Source organism: Pelobates fuscus, chromosome 1 (assembly GCF_036172605.1).
Source record: "Pelobates fuscus isolate aPelFus1 chromosome 1, aPelFus1.pri, whole genome shotgun sequence".
NCBI lineage: Eukaryota > Metazoa > Chordata > Amphibia > Anura > Pelobatidae > Pelobates > Pelobates fuscus.
The window spans coordinates 393,090,522-393,117,608 of NC_086317.1; the positions used below are offsets into that span (position 1 = coordinate 393,090,522).

The following is a 27,087-nucleotide window of genomic DNA, read 5'->3' on the forward strand; positions in this document are numbered from 1 at the left end:
GACATAATTCACCTTTATCTTCTACAATACTAGCAGCCCACTTGGCAGCAGAGCTTACACTCTGAATATCAGTTACATCCAGGATGACCGTCTGCAGTCTGCTGGAAGCCTCCTCCTTTAGATCTTCGGCCCCTTTCTCTGTCAGACAAGCTGCCAACACTATCATCCCTCGCCGATCCAACTGCTTCGCCAGCAGGTTCCCAAATCCTGTATCACATCCAGTGATCAGAACATATTTATCTGTGAGATTCTGTAGGATCTGACTCTGTCTGTGCCATCTGAAGAGGAGGATCAGCAATGACACAACCACCAGCAGAGGGAGCCACATGTTAGAAACGTGTAACTAAAATACAAATATAGAACCATGGGTCATATTTACTAGTACAGATGATTATATTCAGTTATTAAGTGTTCTTGCATAGCAAGACCACTTAATGTTATCTCACATATATATTATTATAGCCAAATTTGCCACCCTAACTCCTCCCACAGTTTTTACACTACATAGACAAAAATATACCAAAACGTGCAGATTGTTCCCGATCGGATTGCTATTACTTTGTGGAACGTTTCGGCGAATGGTTCTCGGAATATCGTCGTTCTTGTGGCGAAATTTGTCCCATAGGAATGAATGGCAAAGCTAGAGTGGGAGCTGGCAAAAGCTGAAAAATCAGGACATGATTTCTAAACTGCCACCACTCCCTCATTTTCAGGCCCACCTACACAAATCTTATATCAAAACGTTCAGCTATCCCTGCTGACACTAAAAATGTCCACAGCTAAGCCATAGTCCTTATAGTTTTCACAATATGGCCATTTGTTTGCAACTCACGCAGTCCATTGACATTCATTGAAACTCCACTCTGCAAAGCTCACATTTGAAGGGCAATTTCTAAACTGCGACTGTGCCTTCATTGTTAATATTTCAGAGACATACTATGCATCAAAATGTAGGTCTTGGTCTTGTGATTCTCACAATATAAAGCTCTTCACTGTAGGATTTATAGTTTTTAAAATACGACCATTTGAAGATGGCAACCGCAAAAATACTCTGACCTGTGCCAGGCTGCAGCAGCAAGTGATGTCATAGACAGGGCCTTTTGCACCTGCTAATGTTTTTATAACTGTATGTTTTAATGTAACTGTGAAGCACTTTGGGCAACATCGTTGCAATTAAATGTGCTATATAAATAAATAATAACAGTTACTCCGCCCACTCCAGTTGTAGACTACTGGTGGAGGCAAGAACACTTCACACAATTTCCCCAGAAATTGTAGCTTTTCTAGTTATTCTTATTCTTATTATAGCCAAATTTGCCACCCTAACTCCTCCCACAGTTTTTACACTACATAGACAAAAATTTACCAAAACGTGCAGATTGTTCTCGATCGGATTGCTATTACTTTGTGGAATGTTTCGCCGAATGGTTCACGGAATATCGTCGTTCTTGTGGCGAAATTTGTCCCATAGGAATGAATGGCAAAGCTAGAGTGGGAGCTGGCAAAAGCTGAAAAATCAGGACATGATTTCTAAACTGCCACCACTCCCTCATTTTCAGGCCCACCTACACAAATCTGATATCAAAACATTAAGCTATCCCTGCTGCCACTAGAAATGTCCATGGCTAAGCCATAGTCCTGATAGTTTACACAATATGACCATTTGTTTGCAACTCACGCCTTCCATTGACATTCATTGAAACTCCACTCTGCAAAGGTCACATTTGAAGGTCAATTTCTAAACTGTGACTGTGCCTTCATTGTTAATATTGCAGAGACATACTATGCATCAAAATGTAGGTCTGGGTCTTATGATTCTCACAATATAAAGCTCCTCACTGTAGGATTTATAGTTTTTAAAATACGACCGGTTGAAGATGGCAACCGCCAAAATACTCTGACCTGTGCCAGGCTGCAGCAGCAAGTGATGTCATAGACAGAGCCTTTTGTACACCTGCTAATGTTTTTATAAACGTATGTTTTAATATAACTGTGAAGCACTTTGGGCAACAACGTTGCAATTAAATGTGCTATATAAATAAATAATAACAGTTACTCCGCCCACTCCAGTTGTAGACTACTGATGGAGGCAAGAACACTTCACACAATTTCCCCAGAAATTGTAGCTTTTCTAGTTTGCTCTGTAATACAGGGGTGCCAAAAAGTTAGAGTTTATGGAGAGCATTATGTATGTTTATTTGTTTTCCAGATGTGATATGTACTGTGCATATCTTCAATAGGTAGAATATAGATATATTTTATATACCTTGTGTGTATGTGTTTTACCTATTTTTATTACTTAAGGTGATTACACAACTGTTTGCATTGTATGTAACCGTATGTAACAAGATGCAAAAATGGATTCAACTAAATGTAACAAGGGTGTGGGGAAACAAACAGGAGAGAATTACAAAAGAATACAAGTTATACAATTACATAAATTCAATACATCTGTGATTTCCCCCATTTGAAGAAGCCACATATGGTGCAACGTGTTATGGTTCTAATTTATGTGTTTTAGCAATAAAAGTATTTTGGTCACCTAAGCTGTATTTTCTTTTTATCGTATATTACATACATCCTTACTTATTTTTATCCTTCCTGGCAATTTTATCTGTTCCTGCACTCAAAGAAATCATAGGTGGAGATCATTCCACCAATGCCTTATCAATAGAGCAGTATTGTCTGCTCTATATTTGTGAGTATAATTTAAATTATTTATATCTCATTATTTACCATATTGAGAGCACTATTGTTGTTTTCTTACTATTATTCGGAGCCGTGGATACCCAGACTGTACTGATGACCACACCCTTCCTGTATATCCTTTACGTGGGGATCATACCACTGCACACCCTCCACTTTCCATTTGTCTCTTCACATATACGGATATTTTAACCATCCAGACTTTTTTCTCATTGGCGCAGCCTTTTCTGCCTTTGTACTCTTGTTGTAGAATTATTGACCCCCTCTAACTTATATCCATTATTAGGCCCCTTATAAACTATATAATCCTTACTGGGGCCCTTTTAATACTATATTCTCATATTCAGCTGTCATGCCTCGTAGTTTAAACTTTACAAGATTCCTTTGTTCGTAGAAACAGCATGTCAGCAGAAAATGCTAGAATCTTCTGATTCAAAGAACACACTGTAGCAGATAGTATTGATAGAGTGTATAATTGCCAAAGAGGCCTTGAGAATACTGAGGATACTAACCTTGAAAGACTAAAGGTACCAGCTACTCTTTATGGATAGCTGCCAAAATGCCCCCTCCCATCGAAAGAACTCCTCGTGCTAGCAAGATGGCGCTGAAATCTGGAGGAGAACTTTATGACGTCAGTTATGATGTAAGACGTAACACCCAACAGGGAGGGCATTTAACTAACCACTTCTTCTCTTAGCCAATTGACAATGTTTCCTCACTTTTTTATCTTGATTTTACAATGATGTAATTTTATCTTTAAAAAGGACTTGCAAGCCTGCTTTGTTCAGATGCTAATAAATTTCCTGAAGTGCTTTTAACCTGAACTCCGTGTGTCAGTGTGAATTTACTTCTGCGTATACGCAATTTAAACATCTCTAATTTGGACAGGAACAGATAGTCATTCAAACTTCTTTGTTTGCTTAAAAGATTCCCTTATCAGCTGGCGTCCAACTGTGCGGCCTGGGTTATGCCCTGCTAGAGCAGCCGTCCGAGAAAGACGTGGAGCGGATGAATCCTGGGGGACGGAAGGAGATTGATCACCTCTGATTACACGGTTGAGTCTGCAGCACCCCGGTATGTTCCAGCCCCTGGGATTGACCTGCCCCAGTCTGTGATCGGCTCCCTAGAGGTCATCAAAGTCAGGTAATATCTTGCCCAGAGACCCCACACCTTACTTGTTGATATTTACTTTTACCTGCACATACTGACTATCTGTTGCCTGGGTGTGCTCTTACTGATTTGTCCTTATTTTTTGTGCCCGGGTAGTTTTATTTGTGTATTTGCCTGTTTACCCCTTTTAGGTACCACAAGGCTGTGGTAGTAAGGAAAAAGGGGGGTGGATCTGTGGAAGTTTTCCTGGGGATCTTCTGTCTGCCTGTTTTCCTCTTTTAGGTGCCGAGTAGCTACGGCAGTAAGGAAAAAGAGGGGGGGGAACCTGTGGAGGGGTGTAGACTCACTGCCTCCTGGGGGTTTCCCATAAGTGTCACTTTGACTGCTAGCCTCATTGGACATCACTTTACTCTGCTTGTTGTGTGCAGAGAGGTGGAACACTGCAGCCTCGAGCGCTGACGCTGAGTGTTCCAGTTTAACTTTTGTGGCAGGTGGATTCAGGCTGGTATTGCTGTCTCCATCACCACGTGGTAGTGGTACTTGCGGGAGGGTCTGCAGGTGTACTACGGGATTGAGTTAGGTGGCTTTTGCCACACGTGTAAGATTTTTGTTAACCCTGTTTGAACTGTTGAACTTATTTGAACTGTGATGCATGCACTGTATTTTACTTGAAATGTCTTAAATTGTCTGTCACACAGATTCCTGTGTTTACTTTTGTCTTACTCTCTGTGCTATTTACACTTTCCCCTCCTGTCTCTCTCTCTCTGTCTCTCTCTATATCTGGGATGCCTCATATAGAGGATCTGGGACAGAAATTAGGAAAGCCCAGTAAGGGGTGGCTTGCGTGTGATTTGGTAGAGGATAGAGAAGGGGAAGAGATGGTTAAAAAGGTTGATAAGATTGCTAAAGTGTGTGGAATTGCTGTACCTTCATGTGGTAGATTACAGCCAGAGAGCTGGCGCAGACTACTGACAGAGAAGAGTAGCAAGAGTTATTCAGCAGGAAGGTTGGGTTGAGGAAGAGATTGATTTTTGTGTCTCTTTGCTTGCAATAATTGTAACGTAACTGTCCTTCCAGCACTGACATGGTTAAAGAGATTCGTGCTTACAGTCTCTCTCTCTCTCTCCCCCGCCCCTCCCTCCTTGCCTTCTGTGAGACGCGAGGGGGAGAGAGGGGGGGGGAGGCATGATTTGTTTCTTAAGACAGTGAGGATCATGTGGGAGACTAGCTCACAAGAATACATTCCACCTTTCTGAGGCTGTATTTCCTTTCGCGGTGCAAAGTATTTTCTCCAAGACTGGTGTATAAGATAGGGAGTCGGGGATGTAGCTCAGTGTTGATTACAAAGGTTAGGAAAGTGAATCTGATGCAGGAATAGAGAATTATTTGGACGAGTTAAAAATGTAAAGGCAAGTGTGATTTGTTGCAATACTATGCAATGTGGATAGAGGGAATATGCAAAGTTGTTAAGTTAGATTGTGAAGAGGAAAAGTGATTAATGGCTGTAGGTAAATTGTTTGAATTCCGTGAGTCTATTTTTTTCATCAAGCTATCTTAAAGTACATGTTTCTAGAGAGTCTGTCCATAGTTTAGTATTTCATTTTGCCGGACAGAATGTTGCTTCTCTGATTTTAAAGTTGAAACACCCTAAAAGAAAGTACGTCAGCCTAGCACAAAAGGAGGTTGGCACAGCCAGTCCCGTGACCTCCACCTAATTACCATAATCTACAGTCACGTACGCTCCCAAACTGACGTCACTTCTGCCCTATTCATCCATCTCCCCTGTGCCTCCCGTAGTCACGCAGCCAGCCCCTTTTACACCTGCCCACACTATGCCCACATCCAACATGGCCGCCATTTCCTCACTGAACCCAAACCAGTAAGCTTACAGATTTAGCAGCAGGCCTTAACGACATTATTCAGGAGAAAGGTGGAACTGTAGAAAGATTTCATGCTAGACTTTTTCAAGTGTTCACTGACCTAGGGTTTGAGCTCAGTAATAAAATACACGCTCAGATGCTTTCCGGTGCCTTTGTCCAATGCATCAAGGACTCTATACGTAAGGGTATTATTGCTGCCCGCCCAGAGTATAGAGTGGTTCCCCTTGATAAGCTGCTCCTAGTTGCCAGAGGCTTAGAAGCCGCACAGGTTCCAAGGAGACCCCATCCCACTCCCCTTATGGTTTCACGTCCACCCATCCCCAAAGGTATTAAGCCGCAGATGTGGAGAAAAGGGCCATTTTAGGAGTGACTGTCCTGCACCCCTTAAGCCCCAAAGATCAAACAGGCCTAAATCTGTCATAAAGGCCCCAGCACCTCCTTCACCTGATTCAGCCCAGGAAGACTAGGATATTGGCAAGCCTGTATCATTAACCCCTGTTATGGCAGTATCTGCAGGGGAACAAGGGGGGCCATTAACCACTGTTACTTTACCCATTGAAGGCCACCCCACCACATTCCTTGCTGATACAGGTGCAGCCCGAAGTCTTCTGCGAGAACAAGACCTGCCTGATTCTTCCTTTTTGTCCAATATTGATGTCTCCTGTGTGGGCGTGGATGGTCTTCCAAGACAAAGCCCATTAACTACTCCTTTGCGGGTTGGCAGCTGCCCTAGTCTGCTTGCCCGTTTTGTGGTGTCATCCACATGTCCCATTAACCTGTTAGGTGCTGATGTACTTTCCCGCCTACAGGCATCAATCACTTTCACACCTGATGGCCAAGTGGAATTATCTTCAGCCCTCTCTGATTCAGATACCTCAGCCTTGTGTTCCTTACCTCTGATGCTTCACCTAGAGACTCCACAGGGCTATGCAGAAGGCATGAGAGATAATTTCCCTGCATCTCTAATGAACACTGTCCCTAAGACCTTGTGGTCATCAGGCCCAGAAGATATAGGCCATCTGAAAGTCCCACCAGTGGTGGTCAAACTTATCCCAGGGGCAAGGCTACCAAGAAAGTCTCAATATCCATTGAAACCTGCCCAAGCAGCAGCCATTACCAAGCAAGTCCAAGCACTGCTGGAGAAAGGGGCTCTTGTTAAATGTGAATCTCCATGTAATACTCCTTTATTTCCTGTGAAAAAGAAGACACCCAAGGGTGAACCAGAGAAATACCGAATGGTCCAGGACCTCAGAGCAGTAAATGAGGCAACAGTCCTGGACACCCCAAATTGTGACAAATCCGCACACACTCCTCTCTGGCGTTCCATCTTCTGCCAAATACTTCACGGTGATTGACCTAGCCAATGCATTCTTCAGTGTTCCCCTGGGACAAAGCTGTCAAATCACTAAACCTCTCCTCACCTGAATTTATTTAACACACTGCATCCTTACATTGGTTTAATCACTCATTGATATTTGTGTTTGTATATATGATCTACATATCTATATAATACACTTTTTCTAATGTTCTCCCTTCTATTTTTCACTTTAACACTAACTTCTCTCATCACTAAAATATCCCTATCCTTTCACTCACCTGTCCCTAGCAACACCATAATTATTACTTCCACCTTACTCCCCTCCCCTCTCTATTCATCCCATGCACTCTACACATACCTTTCCAGCCTATCTCCACCAACTCCTCCCAAATCCTCTACATACATACCCTCCTACAAAACTTTCAAATCCTACTCCCACCTTCACTTCCTTTCTATCCTTCTGCTCCTAGCTGCTGGTGATGTCTCTCCTAACCCCGGCCCCCTCGCAACAAACTCAGCACATACTAACCCAAGGATCCACACTAATCTCATACCCATCTCATGTTCCTCTAAATCCTCCTTCAATACTGCCCTCTGGAACGCACGCTCTGTTTGCAATATAACTAAATCCACTGCTGTCCATGACTTCTTCATCTCTCGTTCTATAGATTTACTAGCCATAACAGAAACCTGGCTCTCCCCCTCTGACACTGCCACCCCTGCATCTTTGTCCTTCGGTGGTCTCCAACTTACCCACAACCCAAGAAACTCTGAATGTAAAGGTGGTGGTGTTGGGTTTCTCCTCTCCCCTCACTGCTCTTTTAAACCTCTTCCCACCCCCCCTTCTCTCTCTTTCCCATCATTTGAAATACACTCAATTCGCCTTTTCAAACCCTTCTCTGCTAACATTGCTGTTATTTACCGCCCCCTGGTTCCCCTCTTCTCTTCCTTGACCACTTTGCTGCCTGGCTACCCTATTTCCTCTCTTCTAACATTCCATCCCTAATTCTCGGGGACTTCAATATTCCTATAAACCCACCTTTGACCTCTGCAGCCACCAAACTACTTTCCATGACTTCCTCCCTCGGGCTATCGCAGTGGGCAGATTCTCCCACCCATGTAGCTGGCAATACCCTTGACCTAATCTTCACTTATGCATGTACAGTATCTAATATCTGCAACACTCCATATCCACTCTCTGATCACCACCTCTTATCATTTGCTCTCACATACCCCCTCACCCAAAAACCTCAGCCTAACCCCCCTCAACTCAGGAGGGACCTTAATTCTCTTGATCTCCAACAGTTGTCAGCTGACATTGATTCACAACTGCTGTCCATCCCTTCCCTCTCCTGTCCTTCACAGGCCATCTCCATATATAACTCTACTCTTACATCTGCCTTGAACACTGCAGCGCCACTCCAAACAAGCACCTCGAGGAGGACCCGCCCCCAACCATGGCATACTAAATCAACGTGCTACCTGCAAAGATGCTCCCGTTGTGCTGAACGCTCCTGGAGGAAGTCTCGTACACAATCAGACTTTCTCCATTATAGATTCATATTGTGTTCATACAGTGCAGCCCTTGCCCTTGCCAAACAGTCCTATTTTTCCACTCTCATTAGTTCATGTTCCCGCAACCCCAGGCGTCTCTTTCACACCTTTAATTCTCTTCTTCGCCCTGCTGTGGCCACCCCCAAAACTAACCTTACTGCTGATAACTTCGCATGTTACTTCACTGACAAGATTGAACAGCTAAGGAAAGAATTCTCCCCTCCTTGCCTTTCTGTTTCTCAATCACACATAGATCATGCCTTTCCTACCCTTCAGACATTCTCCCCAGCTACTGACCAAGAGGTGGCTGCTCTTCTTTGCTCCTCTCGCCCCACCACTTGCCCGCTCGATCCTGTCCCATCTCACCTTATTAGATCTCTCTCCACTTGTCTCGTGCCTTCTCTAACACACATCTTCAACTGCTCGCTCTCCTCTGGCATCGTCCCTGCTGACCTTAAACATGCCACTGTAGTACCTATACTAAAAAAAACATCCCTCGACCCATCCACCCCCTCTAACTACCGTCCCATATCCCTGCTCCCTTTTTCCTCAAAGCTTCTGGAAAGACTTGTCTTTACCCGTGTGTCTCATTTCCTCAATTCCAACTCTCTCCTTGACCCTCTTCAATCTGGCTTCCGCCCTCTCCACTCTACAGAGACTGCCCTTATCAAAGTTACTAACGACCTAATCGCAGCTAAATCCAAAGGCCACTACTCCATACTAATTCTTCTTGACCTCTCAGCGGCCTTTGACACCGTTGATCATGCTCTCCTTCTTCAAACTCTTCAATCGCTTGGTCTCTGTGACTCTGTCCTCTCATGGTTTTCCTCTTATCTCTCCCAACGCTCATTCAGTGTCTCCTTTTCTAATGATACCTCCTCCCCTTGCCCTGTCTCAGTTGGAGTTCCCCAAGGCTCCGTCCTTGGTCCCCTTCTATTTTCTCTTTATACTGCCTCTCTTGGCAAACTTATTACCTCTTTTGGATTTCACTACCACCTGTACGCTGATGACACCCAGCTATATCTCTCCTCCCCGGACCTCTCCCCTGCCGTCCTGCAACGTGTCACTGCTTGCCTTTCTTCCATCTCTGACTGGATGTCCTCCCGCTTTCTGAAACTCAATCTCTCAAAAACTGAGCTCCTTGTCTTTCCTCCTCCTAATACTGATCCTCCTCTTTCGCTCTCCCTCCAAGTTTGTGGTACCAACATCAGTCCATCCTTGCAAGCGCGCTGTCTTGGCGTCATACTTGACTCTGGTCTCACCTTTGAGCCTCACATCCAGCATGTTGCCAAATCCTGTAGATTCCATCTTAAAAACATAGCCCGCATCCGCCCCTTTCTTGCACCAGATACTACCAAGGAGCTTGTCCATGCTCTAGTAATTTCCCGCATGGATTATTGTAACCCTCTCCTGATTGGTCTCCCCAATAGCCGTATTGCACCCTTACAGTCCGTAATGAATGCTGCTGCTAGATTGATTTTCCTCTCTAGTCGTTTCTCTCACACCTCACCCCTCTGCCAGTCCTTACATTGGCTTCCTGTATGCTATAGGAGTCAATTCAAGGTACTAACTCACACCTATAAAGCACTGAACAACTCTAGCCCCTCTTATATCTCCTCACAGATCCATAGGTATGTCCCTTCTCGGTCTCTCCGTTCTGCCTGTGACCACCTCCTGTCCGTTGTCCGCACTCGTAAGGCCAACTCGCGCTTGCAGGACTTCTCACGGGCGGCTCCCTTCCTATGGAATAGCCTGCCTACCGCCATCAGACTCTCCCCTAGTCTTGCATCTTTTAAGAAGTGCCTTAAAACCCATCTCTTTAGGAAAGCTTATGGCCTCCAAGACTAACCCTTACCTCACATACCTGTCTCTTGCCCTCTCCTAAAGGGCAGCCCACCTTATTTGATTGTAAATTCCTGTCCTAATGTGTTTTACACCCCACCTCCTATAGAATGTAAGCTCGTTTGAGCAGGGTCCTCTTCAACCTATTGTTCCTGTAAGTTTATTTGTAATTGTCCTATTTATAGTTAAATCCCCCTCTCATAATATTGTAAAGCGCTACGGAATCTGTTGGCGCTATATAAATGGCAATAATAAATAAATAAATAAATAATACCTCTTTGCCTTCACACGAGAAAAAACAACAATATACATGGACTGTTATGCCCCAAGGGGCACAGAATTCCCCAAGCCAGTTTGCAAAAGCAATGAGTATCATCCTTGACCCCTGGCAATCTGACCATCCAGAGGTTGTCCTACTCCAATATGTAGCTGACTTGCTCCTTTGTGGAGATGATGTTCCCACAATAGAAAAATGCTCTCTGGATCTCCTCTGTTATCTTGCAGATCAAGGATGCAAGGCGTCTCTCATCAAACTTCAATTCTGTCAGCCTACTGTGATCTTCCTAGGCCACTGCCTGTCACATGGCACCAGACACCTCACACGTGACCGTGTCAGGGCAGTGTTGGCCATTCCACCTCCAAAGAGCACAAAATCCCTACATGCTTTTCTAGGCCTCATCTCATAATGCAGAGCCTGGATCCCTGAGGCCTCTCTGCTCATGCAACCCTTGTATGATGCTCTCAAATCGGACCCCTTCTGCCTGTCACCAGAGGCACTTGACAACTTTTATACTCTTCAGCGAGCAATTGCCTCTGCCCCTGCTCTTGGCCTACCGAAATTATGACAAACCTTTCAAGTTGTTTGTGTCTGAAAGACAAGGCCATGCTACAGGCGTCCTCACTCAACCACATGGTCCTGGCGGACGTCAGAGGCCTATTGGGTTCTTCTCCTGTCAACTGGATATCGTAGCCAGAGGCACCCCTTCCTGCCTTCGTGCTGTCTTCGCAGCTCAAGAACTTATTGACTGTACTGGGGACCTAGTTCTTGGTCACCCTCTTACTGTTTCGGCACCTCATGACATTTCTGCGATAATCAACCAAGTCCAAATCAAACATGTCACAGCTGCCAGACACCTTCGACTCCAGTGTCATCTTCTACTGCATGGCAACAGTCACCCTCCAATGATGCCAAATCCCGTCCACTCTTCTGCCACTCCCTGAGGGGGGTGCCTATTATGGATTCATCATGGACAAAGGATATGTCCTACTTCTTACACACACCCTGGCAAAACTGCTACCCAACTTGCCTCCCTGTGACGGGCCTGAATATGCTTTTTGCACCATGTGGTACAAGCCAACCATCAACCCTGAACCTCGCTATGAGGATGAACTTTTCCAGTTGGTTGAGATAACACTCACCTTACAGGACTTCTACTATGATACTAAAGGTAACAGCATGGCTTTAGTTCAACTGCCACATGAACTTGAACATCTGTACCATCATTGGGACACAGCCATTTCACATGTCCCTGTAACCAAGTCAAAGACTAAGTCATGGGGTGATCTTGGGCCCATGGCAAAATTATGGGCCACCATGAATGATTCACAACTTCAAGAAATAGGCGTTGCCAAGTATCCATCAACTGAACGTGAACATATAAGAGCATGGCCACGTTACTTTCTGGAAGAAGAATTTGAAGACCTGGTCATACAGCATGACTATGACCCAGAAGCCCCCCATGACTGCTTTGAACAGATGAAAGTGGAAACCACACATCTACCAACTGTGCATGAGGATCCACTAACAGACCCTGACATCACCCTGTTTGTGGACAGCTCCAGATATGCTGATGAAGAAGGAAAATATCATACAGGATATGCCGTCACCACAACAGATGAAATTATTGAATCATCATCACTACCATCAACAAAGTCTGCACAAGAAGCTGAATTACAAGCTCTAACTTCAGCATGCAAAATTTCAGAAGGAAAGCGCGCCAATATCTATACAGACTCAAGATATGCACTGGGCGTGGCTCATGACTTCGGAGTGATTTGGAAAACAAGAGGATTTCTTACTACTGCCGGTACACCAGTCAAGCACAGTTTTGCGATCAAGGAGCTGATGGATGCCCTCCTACTTCCAGAAGAAGTGGCTGTTTTGAAGATAAAAGCACATGGGAAGTTGGACTCAGATGAAGCAAAGGGCAACCATCTAGCTGATCAAGCTGCAAAGCAAGCTGCAAGAGGACCACAGGAAGTGGAAAGAAGAGTGTCCGGAAATGAAGAAATTCCAAGAAAAGAAGAAATTCCAAGTTCTCCTGATCACCGCTACCTCTGTCAAGCTGGCTGGTAGGCCACACTGGATTCACGCCTCTCACTGCAAAAAGACACCTGCTCCAGAAGAAGCTGATTCCGCACAACCATGTACTTCTGGTACCTAATCCCCTTGATTGGCCTTCTTAAAGCCCAGCAGGTGGCCATAACTAAAGATGCTAGTGGGTACACCTTCTGGTATAATTCATCATGTACCCGTGTGGCCACCTTTACCTTTGATTACTGTGATATTGTAGATTGCCCATTCCCTAAATCACAGATTCAAGCCATTTATAAAGACATACCGCAAGCAAAAGGCCCCTACATTTGTGTAGTTGATAACCAATGGGGGCATAATTGTGATCATTGGGGGGCGGCGGGATGGAATACCGGGCCTGCCTGGGGTTACAAACCAAAAAGTGCTTTATCAAAAGTAGATGATCATGGTAGATCCCTCCTCCAAAGAATGACTTTAAGAAAGCCTGGAGGAAGTACACCTATGAAATTAGTATTAAATATTGAACATCCTGGCCCAGAGGATGCTGGCCAATATGTAATGGGAATGTACTGGAGAAGGGGTTCCTACAATAAACTAGGACATTTCTACCTCAATGATATGTGTCACTCTCCAGAGTGGCAAGGGGCTGTACATATGGTCCCAAATCCGCTGAAACCAGACATCCAGTCCTTTAGAGACATGATGGCCATTGCTAACCCTACCTTTGAAGACACCATGGCCGCTGAAACTGGATTTAATGATATTAATTTGTGGTTAGAGTGGATGAGATATAATGCCAATAAGCATAATCGAACCGCATGTTATGTATGTGGTGGTGCCCGACCCCACCTTGGCACCGTTCCCCTAATCCTCCCTTTAGAAATAGAAGAGTGTTTCTTGAGTCTTTTCGCCTACCGCTATGATTTTAACAGATCCCTCTGTGAAACATGGACAGCAGAGTACCCTATCCTAGTAGGAGGTGTTAAACCCCCAGATGGAATTACAATCTATAAAGGTAATTACACTTGCTACACCATGTATGATGGGATCGGTAAATTTATGGGTAACTTTTCCAAAGGTTATTGTGCTACCTACAGAACTGTTCCTGTGCACCTGTTACAACACCATACTAGGTCACTAGGAGATATTTACTGGTTGTGTGGGGATTTACAATTAAGGTCTAGACTGGAGTCTGAGTGGTGGGGAGAGTGTACCTTAGTCAAAGTCATCATGCCCATCCACATTATTTCTGATAATCATCCTGACACTCATAGTCCGGCACACACATCAGCCAGAGCCAAAAAGGGAAACCCCAGTAAAAGGCAGTTTTGACCCACATGTTTACATAGATGCCATTGGGGTACCTAGGGGGGTACCTAATGAATTTAAAGCTAGAGATGAAGTTGCAGTGGGGTTTGAATCACTGTTCACTATAGTCACTGCCAATAAGAACCTTAACTGGATAAATTATATCTATTACAACCAACAGCGCTTTGTTAATTATACCAGGGATGCCCTCCAGGGTTTAGCCGAACAATTACAAGCCACATCCCAAATGACCTTCCAGAACAGACTGGCCTTAGACATGATTTTGGCTGAGAAGGGGGGTGTATGTAAAATACTACCCGACACCATGACTTGTTGCACTTACATTCCAGAAAACACAGGCCCTAATGGTAAGGTCACTTTGGCCATAGAAAAATTAAATAAACTCTCAGAAGAGTTAAAAAAGAATTCTGGGGTGACAGATCCCTGGGAAAAATGGTTTGGTTGGATGACTGGTTGGCAAAAAGCTTTAGTTCATATTGGTATGGCTCTACTAATTTTTCTTTTTGTTCTCGCTCTTCTCGTTTGTTGTGTCCTCCCATGCCTCAGAAAATTTCTACAGAAGACTGTAGACCAAACGACACCAACCTTTACTCATCTGGAAATTGGTGATCAAGATCTCACATCGCCCTGCATTCCGCTACAAACTCTTCCCTATGACGATGAAGTGCAGAAATTATAGGGAGGGACCAGCTTAGGGACAGCATCTGTCAGTGAATGGTAAAGACCCCGTGTGGAGAAGTGGTGGACAAGCCACCATGGGCCACCCATGGGAGTGAAGTGTTCGAGAGCCATGCTGACGATGAGTTAGCCTACTAGGGTCAGATTAGGGACAGAATTGCACTTTGCACTAACACCAAAGTAGCGGACATGGGGTTTTTATGTGTCTTTGGGCTAACAAATTTTCTGATACTAACAAATAAAGTTTATCCTTTTTGGCAATTAACACTCTATAGGGGGGACTGTTGTAGAATTATTAACCCCCTCTAACTTATATCCATTATTAGGCCCCTTATAAACTATATAATCCTTACTGGGCCCCTTTTAATATTCTCATATTCAGCTCTCATGCCTCGTAGTTTAAACTTTACAAGATTCCTTTGTTCGTAGAAACAGCATGTCAGCAGAAAATGCTAGAATCTTCTGATTCAAAGAACACACTGTAGCAGATAGTATTGATAGAGTGTATAATTGCCAAAGAGGCCTTGAGAATACTGAGGATACTAACCTTGAAAGACTAAAGGTACCAGCTACTCTTTATGGATAGCTGCCAAAATGCCCCCTCCCATCGAAAGAACTCCTCGTGCTAGCAAGATGGCGCTGAAATCTGGAGGAGAACTTTATGACGTCAGTTATGATGTAAGACGTAACACCCAACAGGGAGGGTATTTAACTAACCACTTCTTCTCTTAGCCAATTGACAATGTTTCCTCACTTTTTATCTTGATTTTACAATGATGTAATTTTATCTTTAAAAAGGACTTGCAAGCCTGCTTTGTTCAGATGCTAATAAATTTCCTGAAGTGCTTTTAACCTGAACTCCGTGTGTCAGTGTGAATTTACTTCTGCGTATACGCAATTTAAACATCTCTAATTTGGACAGGAACAGATAGTCATTCAAACTTCTTTGTTTGCTTAAAAGATTCCCTTATCACTCTTCCATGTTTCTTTGAAGGGTTGGAGGAATTCCATTCTTTAACCCCTTCAGGACCGCTGACGGTTCAGGACCGTCAGCGGTAAAACGTGCGTTTGGACCGCTGACGGTCCTGAACCGTCATAACGGTCTGGGGCTACTTACCTGATCGCCGTCGGTCCCACGGCGGCGATCAGTGCTCCACCCGGTCCAGGGGGACTGCCTGTCTGCCCGGGCAGTCCCCCCTCGGCAGATCAGGACCCCACGGCCATGTGATCACTCGATCACATGACCGCAATAGGGGTCTTTGTATCTGCCTGCAGGGGGACTGTCTGTGCTGACAGGCAGTCTCCCTGCAAGTAAAAAATCCAAAAAATAAAGTAAAAAAAAAACCAGTGTAAAATCAGTGTAAAAATAAATAAATAATATGTGTATATATATATGATATATATACATGTATTATATCTATATATAATATATGTATATGTATCATATATATATATAATGTCATATTAAGTGTATTTTTATATTTATATATACGTATATTAATATAAAAATACACTTATATTTAAATTACACACGAATATATACAATATATATATAATTGCTATATATATGGTATATATATATTATTATAAAATACAAATAATATGTTAATAAAAATAAATAACAAAAAATAAAAATAATTTTTAATAATTATAAAAAAATATTTATATATGCAATTTTATTCTAACAGTATTTTGATATATATATATATATATTTATATCAAAATATACTTAGAATGTAATGATATATATATCTATGTATAAATAAATAAATAAAAACAATACGAAATATACATATGTCCATATACATAATTACATAAATAATTTCATAAATATACACGTAGACGTCAAATATATAAATATGTATATATATTAAAATTCTACATGTGTATTTATGTAATATTTTTACCTAATTAAGTAATTTTAATGACTGCAATTTGAGGGACCTGCCTGCCAACCCAGGCCGAAAGTCCAGATAATTTAATTTGCTAGCACTGTGTTTAACCCTGTAACTTTCTATGACACCCTAAAACCTGTACATGGGGGTACTGTTTTACTCGGGAGACTTCGCTGAACACAAATATTAGTGTTTCAAAACAGTAAAACATATCACAGCGATGATATTGTCAGTGAAAGTGAATTTTTTTGCATTTTTCACACACAAACAGCACTTTCACTGAGGATATTATTGCTGTGATACATTTTACTGTTCTGATACACTAATATTTGTGTTCAGCGAAGTCTCCTGAGTATAACAGTACCCCACATGTAGAGGTTTTATAGTGTTTGTGAAAGTTACAGGGTCAAATATAAGGCTTGATTTTACTTTTTTTTTTTATTGAAATTTGTCGGATTGGTTAGGTTGCCTTTGAGAGCGTATGGTAGCCAAGGAATGAGAATTAGCCCCATGATGGCATACCATTTGCAAAAGAAGACAACCCAAGGTATTGCAAATGGGGTATGTTCAGCCTTTTTTAGTAGCCACTTAGTCACAAACACCGGCCAAAGTTAGCGTTTCTTGCATTTTTAACACACAAACAAATATAAATGCTAACTTTGGCCAGTGTTTGTGACTAAGTGGCTACTAAAAAAAACTGGACATACCCAATTTTGAATACCCTGGGTTGTCTACTTTAAAAAAAATATGTACATGTTAGGTGTGTTTCGGGGATTTATGACAGATAACGGTGTTACAAGGTCACTATTGATACATTTAAAATATATATATATTGAAACAGCAATTTCCTACTTGTATTTATAGGCCTATAACTTGCAAAAAAAAGCAATAAAGCATGTAAACACTGGGTGTTTTTAAACTCGGGACAAAATTTTGAATCTATTTAGCTGTTTTTTTCATTAGCTTTTGTAGATAAGTAAAAGATTTTTCAAGTAAAAGTCCAAAAACATGTTTTTTTTTTAAATTTTTCACCATATTTTATTATTTTTTTTAAATACAATATTGGACATAATACAAATAATGGTATGTAAAGAAAGCCCCTTTTGTCCTGAAAAAAACAATATATAACTTGTATGGGAACCGTAAATGAGAGAGCGGAAAATTACAGCTAAACACAAACACCACAAAAGTGTTAAAACTGCTCTGGTCCTTAACGTACAAACATCGCAAAAACAGGCCGGTCCTGAAGGGGTTAAGGTTGCTGCCTACCAACATAGTGTTTATAAATTAGCGCTTACCTTCTGTTTCTTTTTATGCATAAAGCCTCCACGACTCCACCTTTCTGAGTGCAATCTATATATTTTATTTCTTGGATTTCATATTTTATGGAGAGCAATATGTATGTTTTATTTGTTTTCCAGATGTGATATGTACTGTGCATATCTTCAATCGGTAGGATATAGATATATTATATACACTATGTGTGTGTGATTTACTTTTGATTTTTATTACTTGATTTAAGGTGGTAAGGCATGATCTTTACACTCACTATCCAATATACTTTTAACATATAATTTTTGAAGTGCCTACACAACTATTTGCATTGTATGTAACCGTATGTAACAAGATGTAAAATAGATTCAAACAAATGTAACAATGGTGTGGGGGAACAAACAGGATACTTAAAGAGAGAATTACAAAAGAATACAAGGCTGCATTTACTACAGTTATACAATTACATAAATTCAATACATCTGTGATTTCCTGGAGCCTCACCTCTTGGAAACGTGAACAGCAACAAATTATGCAAATCATCTAAAAATATTACAATGTTCTGTCTTGACTGGGAGAATCTGGGTTGTAAATAGAAGCAGTTCTCTCTTTAAACCAGATGTGCCCAAAATTTAGATACTTAGATGTTGAAAATTTAAGTTGCTCAGTGTGTAGCTATGGTGTCTATGTCCTGTCCCTGTATGCTTTTCAATGTAAACACAGTCTTTTCAGAGAAAAGGCAGTATTTACTTTTCTTCCTAGCAACACCTTTAGTGGCAGTCACTCAGATGGCCACTAGAAGTGATTCCTAGTGCAGCACTGCACAGTGTGCAGCACCTACGTTCATCGCCTGCATGGAAGAGCTGAATGTTTAATCAGGAGTCAAGTCCTGGGAAAAAAAGTGTAGAAACTCGCCTGAGATTAGTTTGTAGTGAGTGCAGCATGTGTATAGTGAATGTAATGTGTTTGTAGTAAGTGCAGAGTGTGTATAGTGAATGTAGTGTGTTTGTAGTGAGTGCAGAGTGTGTATAGTGAATGTAGTGTGTTTGTAGTGAGGGCAGAGTGTGTATAGTGAATGTATTGTGTTTGTAGTGAGTGCAGAGTGTGTATAGTGAATGTACTGTGTTTGTAGTGAGTGCAGTGTGTATAATAAATATAGTGTGTTTGTAGTGAGTGCAGAGTGTGTATAATTAATGTAGTGTGTTTGTAGTAAGGGCAGATTGTGTATAATGAATGTAGTGTGTTTGTAGTGAGTGCAGAGTGTGTATAGTGAATGTAGTGTGTTTGTAGTGAGTGCAGAGTGTGTATAATGAATGCAGTGTGTGTAGTGAGTGCAGTGTGTATAATGAATGTAGTGTGATTGTAGTGAATGCAGAGTGTGTATAGTGAATGTAGTGTGTTTGTAGTGAGTGCAGAGTGTGTATAATGAATGCAGTGTGTGTAGTGAGTGCAGTGTGTATAATGAATGTAGTGTGATTGCAGTGAGTGCAGAGTGGGTATAGTGAATGTAGTGTGTTTGTAGTGAGGGCAGAGTGTGTATAATGAATGCAGTGTGTGTAGTGAATGTAGTGTGTTTGTAGTGAGTGCAGAGGGTGTATAATTAATGCAGAGTGTGTATAGTGAATATAGTGTGTGTAGTGAGTGCAGAGTGTGTATAGTGAATGTAGTGTGTTTGTAATGAGTGCAGTGTGTGTAATGAATGTAGTGTGTTTGTAGTAAGTGCAGATTGTGTATAATTAATGCAGTGTGCTTGTGTTGGATGAAGTAAGTGTGTGTGCTCTGTGATGATGTGTGAGTGCTGGAAGATGTGTGTGTGCTGTGTGATGATGTGTGTGTGCAGGAAGATGTGTGAGTGCTGGATGATGATGTGTGTGTGCTGGATGATGATGTGTGTGTGCTGGATGATGATGTGTGTGTGCTGGATGATGATGTGTGTGTGCTGGATGATGATGTGTGTGTGCGCTGGATGATGATGTGTGTGTGCGCTGGATGATGATGTGTGTGCACTGGATGATGTATGTGTGCACTGGATGATGTGTGTGTGCGCTGGATGATGTGTGTGTGCTGGATGGTGTGTGTGTGCTGGATGGTGTGTGTGTGTATGTGTTGGATGATGTGTGTGTATGATGTGTGTATGTGTGCTGGATGATAGGAGGGGAAGCATTTTTTTTTTAAATTTATGTGTGTATATTTTTTTGTTTTATTCCCCCCTCCCTGCTTCTTACCTTGTCAGGGAGGGGGGAGATCGCCTGGTGGTCCGGTGGAGGAAGCCAGCCGCTGCACACGGGGGGCCTAGCACACTCTGTGTTCCCTCTCCAGCTCTACCTCTCGCGAGACTTACCTGCGTGCTGTGCGGAGCGTTGCCATGGTAACCCATGGCAACGCTCTGACAGCCGCGGGTCTCGTGAATGTGAGCTGCAGCTGGAGAGGGAACACAGAGTGTGCTGGGCCCCTGTGTGCAGGTAGCAGGGCAGGTCCTGCAGGAATAATAGCGGGAACTGTGTTCCTGCTTTGGAAAAAGTGCAGGAACGCCATTCCCATGCGTTCCTGCAGGACTCGAGCCCTGTGTTTAATGCATCTCTATTATGAGATACTGCTTGGTGCAGCACAGCGTTTTGTTGCACATGCATAATAGCTTCCCATTGCTTTCCTATGAGAAAAGCAGTGGCTTGGCTGAGATCATCAAGATTGCCAAGATTGATTATCTCAGTCATGTAGGTGGGTAAAAACACTTTTTCCATGCGGTCAGACGATGGCCAGTTACCTTAACAAACACTCACTGAAAAACACACACACTGAAAGACAGACATACAGATATATTCATAGACACACACACTAACTGACAGACAAACACACTCACTGACAGACACATACTGATAGACACACACACACACACACACACTGATACTGACAGACACCCACACAATGGCTTGTGGCATCACAACAGGTTGTGAGGGAGCAGAGCAAAGACTGCAGAAGATTTCTGCAACCCTCGGCACTCTGCTCCACTCTCCACTGGCAGGCTGCCTCCACGCTTCCTCGACCGGCTGCCTCCAGGCTCACTCAGGCTAACAAATTGCTTGAGATTTGCCGAGCCCTGTTTTATATGAAGTAGAAATTACTAAGAAGTCAATGTTTTTTTTTTTTTTTGTACATTATCATTTTCAGTTGGTGCTTTCAAATGCTACTTGGAAAACTTGAAAAGATTTCCCAATGTGGCTAGTATAAAGGCTATAAAAATCTAAAAAAACAAGTGAATAAAAAGGCACTTATAACAATAGTCCTCTATCTTTTTACCTTTAAAAGGTGACAATATACATATATCTGTCTAAAAAGCAGCGTCTTAATCCGGGTAATAGCTCATAAAACACACAATTAACACAAAAAATCTAAATAGGTGTGCTGTGTCTTTAAGACAAAAACTATTAATAAAGTGCATCAAGTGTTATAAGGTGAAAAGTGCAATCTGCATTAAAGTGCATAAAACTGAGTTTCACTTATATATTGTGCAAAAATGTGCAAAATGTGGAAGAAAGACACAATACACTCACTCTAAATTTCATATGCTGGTATTGTATAAACTCACAAAAACAGAGCAGATAAGCCTGCTCTAACTGTGGAAGCTCCAGCTTATATTGCCTTCTCGGGCAAAAAATAACAGAGGCAGTCGATCCACTTTTCACAATTTATTGAACAGATACCATACAGCAGCTCTGTCCAACACCCTCCCTTGTGGAAGCAGTATAACAGTTCAGTTTACAAGTATAAAACCGGCTTCTATTTCTGGAGTAACTTGGTGTACCGTGGTGAAATCTTCTGGGAGGCGGAGTTACGATCCTGCAGGCATGCGTACGTTCGTGAATGGTCGAGCGTGATGATGCGTTTCGTCGTATTCACAGCTTCTTCAGCTCTGCCCACTCTTGCCTGTCCTTGTCTTTTATATACGCCAATGTGAGCGTGTTCATCCATCAATCAACAGTCTCGTAATTGCATATATAAGAAAAATGTCCATATGGAATACTATTGAAACCTTGCAAAGAATGCAAATCTACTAATATCTAATTTATTAGACATTTATACACACATTACAATATAAATCTTTTAAACCTTAAAAATGCAAAAAATATATCACGTAATAACTTTATTTATATATCTGAAAACTTACATAATTCTAAAAAAATTACCTGATAGGGCATATAAAAATATACCTTATCGGGGGGCGGGGCCTGACCGCCATGCTGACCGGTCGCATGTCACCGAGGCTCCTGCTACATCTAACCTAACTAGCAGAAATCAATAGCCCTAAGGACACTAATGGAACGGAATTGTACACCCAAGTGCATGGGAGAAAGTTGGCGCCACCGTAGACCCTGAGATCGGGAGTTTTGGGGCCCCTGCGGTACGAAACTTCGGAGCCTGCGGCCTAATCGGGAGAAGAGTGGGGCAGACGGCCGCTGCCCTGCCCGTGACCCTGGCAGCTACACTACAACCCCGTGCAACACCTCACAGGCCCCGGCCCCCCCCCCCACAGGCCGGGGGGGTTATCCCGGCCCCCGCCGGAGGGGACAGAAGATCAGCCACTCACCCTCTCACCTAAGGGGCACGCTTGACGCCCGAGCACATGTGCTCCACTATCATCATGGCGGCTCCAAGACCCACATCAGCCACGAACACAGGCTACACGCAAACGGCAGTCCATCTAGAGGCACCTCACCTCGACTACTGAAACTCCTGCAGGAGCTTCTTTAACACCCGCCTGCATCACCCAGCCTCCGCAACTAAAGCTTGGGCCTGGTCGCCACAACAGCCTTCCCGGGCCTTGAGCCCCTAGAGGACACCCCTCGAACCGCAGCCCAACACCTGGAGGGAACATACCTACCGGGAATCCCGTTGCCGGCCATATCAGGTACCGGAACCGAGGGCACAAGCGGTCAGCTCATGCAGAGCCCGGGGCTGGCGGTGTGATACGCTCCAGACTCCCCCTCCCATCTTACCACAACCAGGACGGAGGCACAAGCAAGTGAGATCCAGATATCCAGCAGGACAGACAGCACGCCGCAACCAGCAGCTCACTGAAGCTGGACCCGTAGGACAGCGTGACTCCCCCCAAAGGAACTCCGGTGGTGATCATTACCCTGCTCTAATGTTGACCAGTGGGACATTAAGCCTGTTATATTCAAAGCATAGCCCCACATTTGATCAGTTCTTCTTTTCCCTAAGATATGTCTCCCATAATTTAATATGTCGGTGTGCACACCCTGTTTTATGGCAAAAGCTCTTATTCCTTCACTGACATCCTGACCGCAAGCAAGTCTAATTAACTCTTGGCATTCTTAGATATACAAGCATCTGTTTATTAGTATTTTCTTTAATTTTATTCTGCAGTGAACCTAAAAAGCATAATGTTTCACTTTGTTATGTTCCACTGCACTCAGCAGCCATGAGAGTAATACCCATGGCGTCCAAGCACAGTTACTGTTTCTCACATGTTATTTACACTATGCAAATCATGCCTGCTAGCTAGCAGGACCTAGAAACCAACACTACGACTCAAGCATCCTCAGGCACTCTAGACACTATCTTGTCAACCTATAAAAATGCTCAGTATAACTCAATTGTTAAAACAATAGCTGTGCCTAACTGTAGTAACACACGCACTCAAGCATGTTGTTTTCCAATTTCTATTGTATTTTACTGTTACTCTCGTTGCAAATGAATACCAGGCTAGATGATAAACCCTAAGGAAAAATACATGACAAGTCCAGCATAGACCTGTACCCCTAGCCTATTGATTAATCCTGTACCAGATAAAAAAGAAAATGTGCACAGTATAACAAGCCACACTGTCATTTAACACTGTTTATTGCTCTGATAGCACCAGCTATTGTGGCGGTGCAAATCTGTTCTGTTAACCCATGCACAACCTAAATAAAGAATTAAAAAAAAAATATATACCTTATCTATTACTAAAAATTATATAGAAAAAAATCTATAAAAATTCCATTTAAAAACCTACTATAGGGTGAGAAAGAGGAAATTGTAAATACACAGCATTCATAAAAGTACAAATACCAATAAACGATTGAAAAAAAAACCTAAAAAAATCACAAAAATTAAATAATTTAAATTCAATATTCAATCCTTTGGTTCTAAAGTTTTCAACCTGTAATCCCACTTCATTTCTTCCTTACCAATATCTATGGTATGGTTACCCCTACGCCATGATTTCTTCAATATTTCAATTCCTCTTGGGTATTTATTATGGCATTTCTTAAAATGTGCAGAGACACTGTGTTGTTCATATCCTTTAATATTGTTCACATTTTCATATATTCTCTTATGTAGGGGACAAATTTTCCACCCTACATATTGAAGTCCACATGGACATCATAAAAGATAAACAAAATTTTTAATAAAACATGTGATAAAAGCTTTGATAACAAATTCTTTATCAGTATATTTAGTTTTACATTTATTTATACCTTTGAGAGTTATGTTTTTACTACATTTGCACCCTGCACATTTATTACAGGAATAAAACCTTTCTTGTAATCTAAAAATGTTCTCGGAACTTCTTTTTTAGGGTGGTTAAAAGTTAAAATACGTTGGGGGCGTGGCCAACCGCCGAGCTGCCTGGAAGCATAGGAAACTGCTCTGGCATCCACTATCAGAACACTAGAAAAACAGCAATCTGCACCATGTCTCACCCCAAAGGCAAGAAATCTAACCCCAAAAAACGAAAAAATGATTTTTTTCAGCCAAAAATCGGCAACAGGCTCCGAAGCAGAACGGGCCCAAATCCAAGATGGCGCCGATGATCAGGACGCGGGAACGCTCCAAACGGATGAAAACCCTCACGGGGCGTCAGGGGAACTCACCAAAGCACACCTAACTGAAGCCCTAGAAGCAATGTCAGACAAACTGGTGAAAACATGGCAGACAGCCATTGAACAACTCAGAAAGGAGGTGCTGGATATCGGCAACAGGACGGCACACGTTGAAAACAAACTAAGTGAATATGCCACAGCACACAATGACATGGCCGACCATATAACAGCCTTGGAACAAAAGGTAACACTGATAGAGACGCGCATGGCTGATGCAGAGGACAGATCACGGAGGAATAACCTCCGATTAAGAGGTGTTCCTGAAACGGTCCTCCCCTGCGACCTACCGGCGTATGTCAGAGGCCTGATGAGAGCATATGTACCTGAAATACCAACAGACATGATGCTAGTAGACAGAGTTCATAGAGTACAAAACCGAGGAACCTACCTGATACAACCCCAAGAGACATCCTGATGAGAGAGCATTACTTCCACATTAAAGAAGCAGTGCTCCGCGCCAGCAGGAATCGAGCAACTCCGCATGAGGACTACCCATCAGTGAGAATCATGGCAGACCTATCGGCAGCTACCCTCAAGCGGAGGAAAGAATTCCAAGAGATCACGGAACAGCTGAGAAATAAAGGAATCCGGTACCGATGGGGCTACCCCACCAAATTGCTGATCACCAAAAATGGCGGACTGAAAATCATACACACACCAGAAGATGGACTTAAACAACTCAGAGAATGGGGCCTTTTAACGCGATCCCCGAAAAAAGCGGGCCCAGCAGAGCGCCTAACACCCGAATGCCGCCAAATATCCAACAAATCTACATAACTGACAACATCACCATATTTCGGATACGTGAGATATGGAGTTATATGTTTTATGTGCTAATGTTGCAAATGTTTCTTTAGTAACTTGTTTTTTTTTTTAATGTTTATCTATGGGATAACTAATGACGGTTATGCAAAAGCCTATGGAAAGGCAAAGATAGGGGAGGCAGCGCTGACGAGGCAGGGTTTATCTGCAGGCTAATAGGGGACGGACTCGGGGGAAACTCACAGGGTCCGCGGGAATATGGGCTTACACAGGACCATATGCTAACTACCACTTGTGTTTAGGTTCACTGAAAGCTCGACTGCTGCAGCAGTCGCCAAACAAATTAAAGCAGACATCGTGTGCCTACAAGAGACACACTTCGTAACTGCTAGGGTACCGAACTTTGGCATGCGAGACTACCCCCACCAATACCACGCAACACACTCCTCAAAATCGAGAGGAGTCTCTATCCTATTACACTCTTCTCTCACAGTGGAGTTTCTCCACGTTAAAAAAGACAACCAGGGACGATACGTGATGCTTCAATGTTTAATAAATAACTCAAATTGTACCATATTTAGCTTCTATAGCCCAAACACAAACCAAAGAAAATTTCTCCACAGAGTGTTATCCACAACTCCCACCATACACACAACATCAACTGTACTCTGCGGGGACCTAAATCACCCGCTGGACCCATTTTTAGACACCACATTAAACCCTGCAGCACCCAGACACAGAGTGATAATATCACAAAGTAAAGCTTTAAACAAACTGATAGGAGAATTTGGGATGTTTGACTCCTGGAGACTAGGCCACCCAGGAGACAAACAGTTCTCATTTTACTCGGCAGTCCACAAATCATATTCAAGGATAGACTTCATACTTATATCAGGCCCACTAGTATCTCAAGTAACGAAAAGCGATATAGGGGACATAACATGGTCAGACCACGCCCCGACAATAATAGAACTTACAGGAAACTTCCAACATAGAGGCAAAACACCATGGCGCCTAAATGACTCCCTATTGCAGAATACTACATTTGCCCAAAAGATGACAAACACACTCAGAGACTACTTTACGACAAACAGTACAGTACACCAGACGTACAACCAACCACAGTGTGGCAGGCCCATAAAGCAGTCATGAGAGGCCACATGATTAGCCAGGCATCCTATATCAATAAAAAATCTAAAGAGGAACACCGAACCCTATTACGCACCCTGAGAGATGCAACCAATGCGAACACGGTACATCCCACCCCACAGAGAACGCAAACAATCGCAGACACTACGGCACGTCTAAATAATCTAGAGCTAGCTAAGACCGCATACATCCTACAAAAACTCAAACAAACAACATACACACAAGGGAACAGAGCGGGGAAACATCTAGCAACACAACTCAGGCAAAAACAATCTAACGCCAAGATCCCATACTTACTCACACAAGGGGGTGACAAAGTACACAACCCACAGGACATAAACGACAACATGGCAGCATACTATCACTCATTATACAACCTCAAGGACGACAC

General features: G+C 42.8%; 1 protein-coding gene across 1 annotated transcript in view; it reads right to left on the minus strand.

Moving 5' to 3' along the window:
• LOC134596304 (retinol dehydrogenase 7-like) overlaps nucleotides 1–27,087 on the minus strand; it is a 57,122-nt gene that overhangs the window by 14,673 nt on the left and 15,362 nt on the right. The window contains exon 2 of the mRNA XM_063444761.1: nucleotides 13–343. Coding sequence (XP_063300831.1) covers nucleotides 13–328 — 316 coding nt within the window. The 5' untranslated portion in view covers nucleotides 329–343. The remainder of the gene's footprint in view (nucleotides 1–12; nucleotides 344–27,087) is intronic.